General features: G+C 44.2%; 1 protein-coding gene across 1 annotated transcript in view; it reads left to right on the forward strand.

Moving 5' to 3' along the window:
- The window catches only part of IFFO2 (intermediate filament family orphan 2), an 86,489-nt gene that overhangs the window by 74,790 nt on the left and 10,287 nt on the right, over positions 1-1,412 (forward strand). Inside the window, exon 5 of the mRNA XM_018558171.1 lies at positions 1,159-1,299. Coding sequence (XP_018413673.1) covers positions 1,159-1,299 — 141 coding nt within the window. The remainder of the gene's footprint in view (positions 1-1,158; positions 1,300-1,412) is intronic.

Genomic DNA, 1,412 nt, shown 5'->3' on the forward strand with positions numbered 1-1,412 from the left:
CCCCCCCCACTAATCCGCTGCTGTTTTTGGTCGTTTCCTTGGAGCCTAGCTAAGGTGCGGTTTACCGGCCTGGAAATTGAGGTTCAGAGTCCACTGGTGTTCCTCAGGGACCATTCGATGGTCTAACTCTCCAGTGTCAATCAATCATTGATAAATTACTTCAGAGTGAGCTCATCCTTTTAAAATTTGTAGACAACACTGAGGGATCTTGAAGGACAAACATTTTTGGATGCAACTGACAACTGATTTACTATTTGCACCAAGGGATGAACTATACAGGCAAATGGTTCATCGTCTGATTTTTAGATCACACCAAATCGAGTCAGATCTTTGGTGGTGAATGGATTTTTTTCCCATGATCATTGCTCAGTGCTGCGGCTCCTCAACCCTTCTGCAGTCCGTCTTCACTATTATATGATCAATTTGCATGTTCATGGAATGATTCCTTTCTTGAACAGGAGGTTTAATCCTGTGGCATTCATTGCCATAGCACCATTGTGCGCAGATGATGAACTTACCCTGTTTCCCCAAAAATAAGACCTACCCCGAAAATAAGACCTAGTACTTTTTTTGGGAATTGCTAAAATATAAGAACTACCCCGAAAATAAGACCTAGTTGTGACCATTCCCAGGGCCGGTGGTGGCACAAGGGGGAATTTGAAGAGCCGCGGGAGAGAATCAGCGGTGCCAATGAAGCCAGCGCTAGAGGAAGCGAGGCGGCACTGGAGGGAGCAGAGCCGCATAAGCCGACGCCTCCTCTATAGCGCCGGCTCCTGTCACTGGAGGAGTGATACCAAATCACTCTGTGAGGAATCGATAGTGAAAGTGCGTTTCGCTCATTCTGGCCAGCGATTGGTTACCAAATTGCTCTTGGAAAGGTACGGCACCCCTGAGTGCCCTGATCACCCTATTATTAACCTTGCCATTTTGGATGATTTTAAATTTGGATTTGCGTTAACTTTGGATTGTTATACATTAAAAAAAATAAGACCTACCCCGAAAATAAGACCTAGTGCGTTTTTTTGAGCCAAAAAAATATAAGACAGTGTCAATGCATGGCTAGTTCAACCCAATAACTCTTCTACAAGCTTTTATAGCTAATATCAAAAAGTACAATTATAATAGAAAGAGAAGATAATATCCAAATATCCCCCGCAGCCTATGACCGATCTCGACTCAAAGATCCAGGAAAAAGCAATGAAGGTGGACATGGATATCTGCAGGCGGATTGATATCACCGCCAAGCTGTGTGATGTGGCACAGCAGCGCAATTCCGAGGACGTATCCAAGATGTTCCAGGTGACGGAACTTCTCTCTCTTTATATCTCTGTTTGAACTTCTCATCCAACCAAACGGTCCGCTCTGTGACCCCCTTCCTTTTATTTCTTCATTAATGTAAGCAGAAAGTCTAC

The sequence above is a fragment of the Nanorana parkeri genome, unplaced genomic scaffold, assembly GCF_000935625.1.
Source record: "Nanorana parkeri isolate BGI_ZX_2015 unplaced genomic scaffold, ASM93562v1 scaffold323, whole genome shotgun sequence".
Lineage (NCBI taxonomy): Eukaryota > Metazoa > Chordata > Amphibia > Anura > Dicroglossidae > Nanorana > Nanorana parkeri.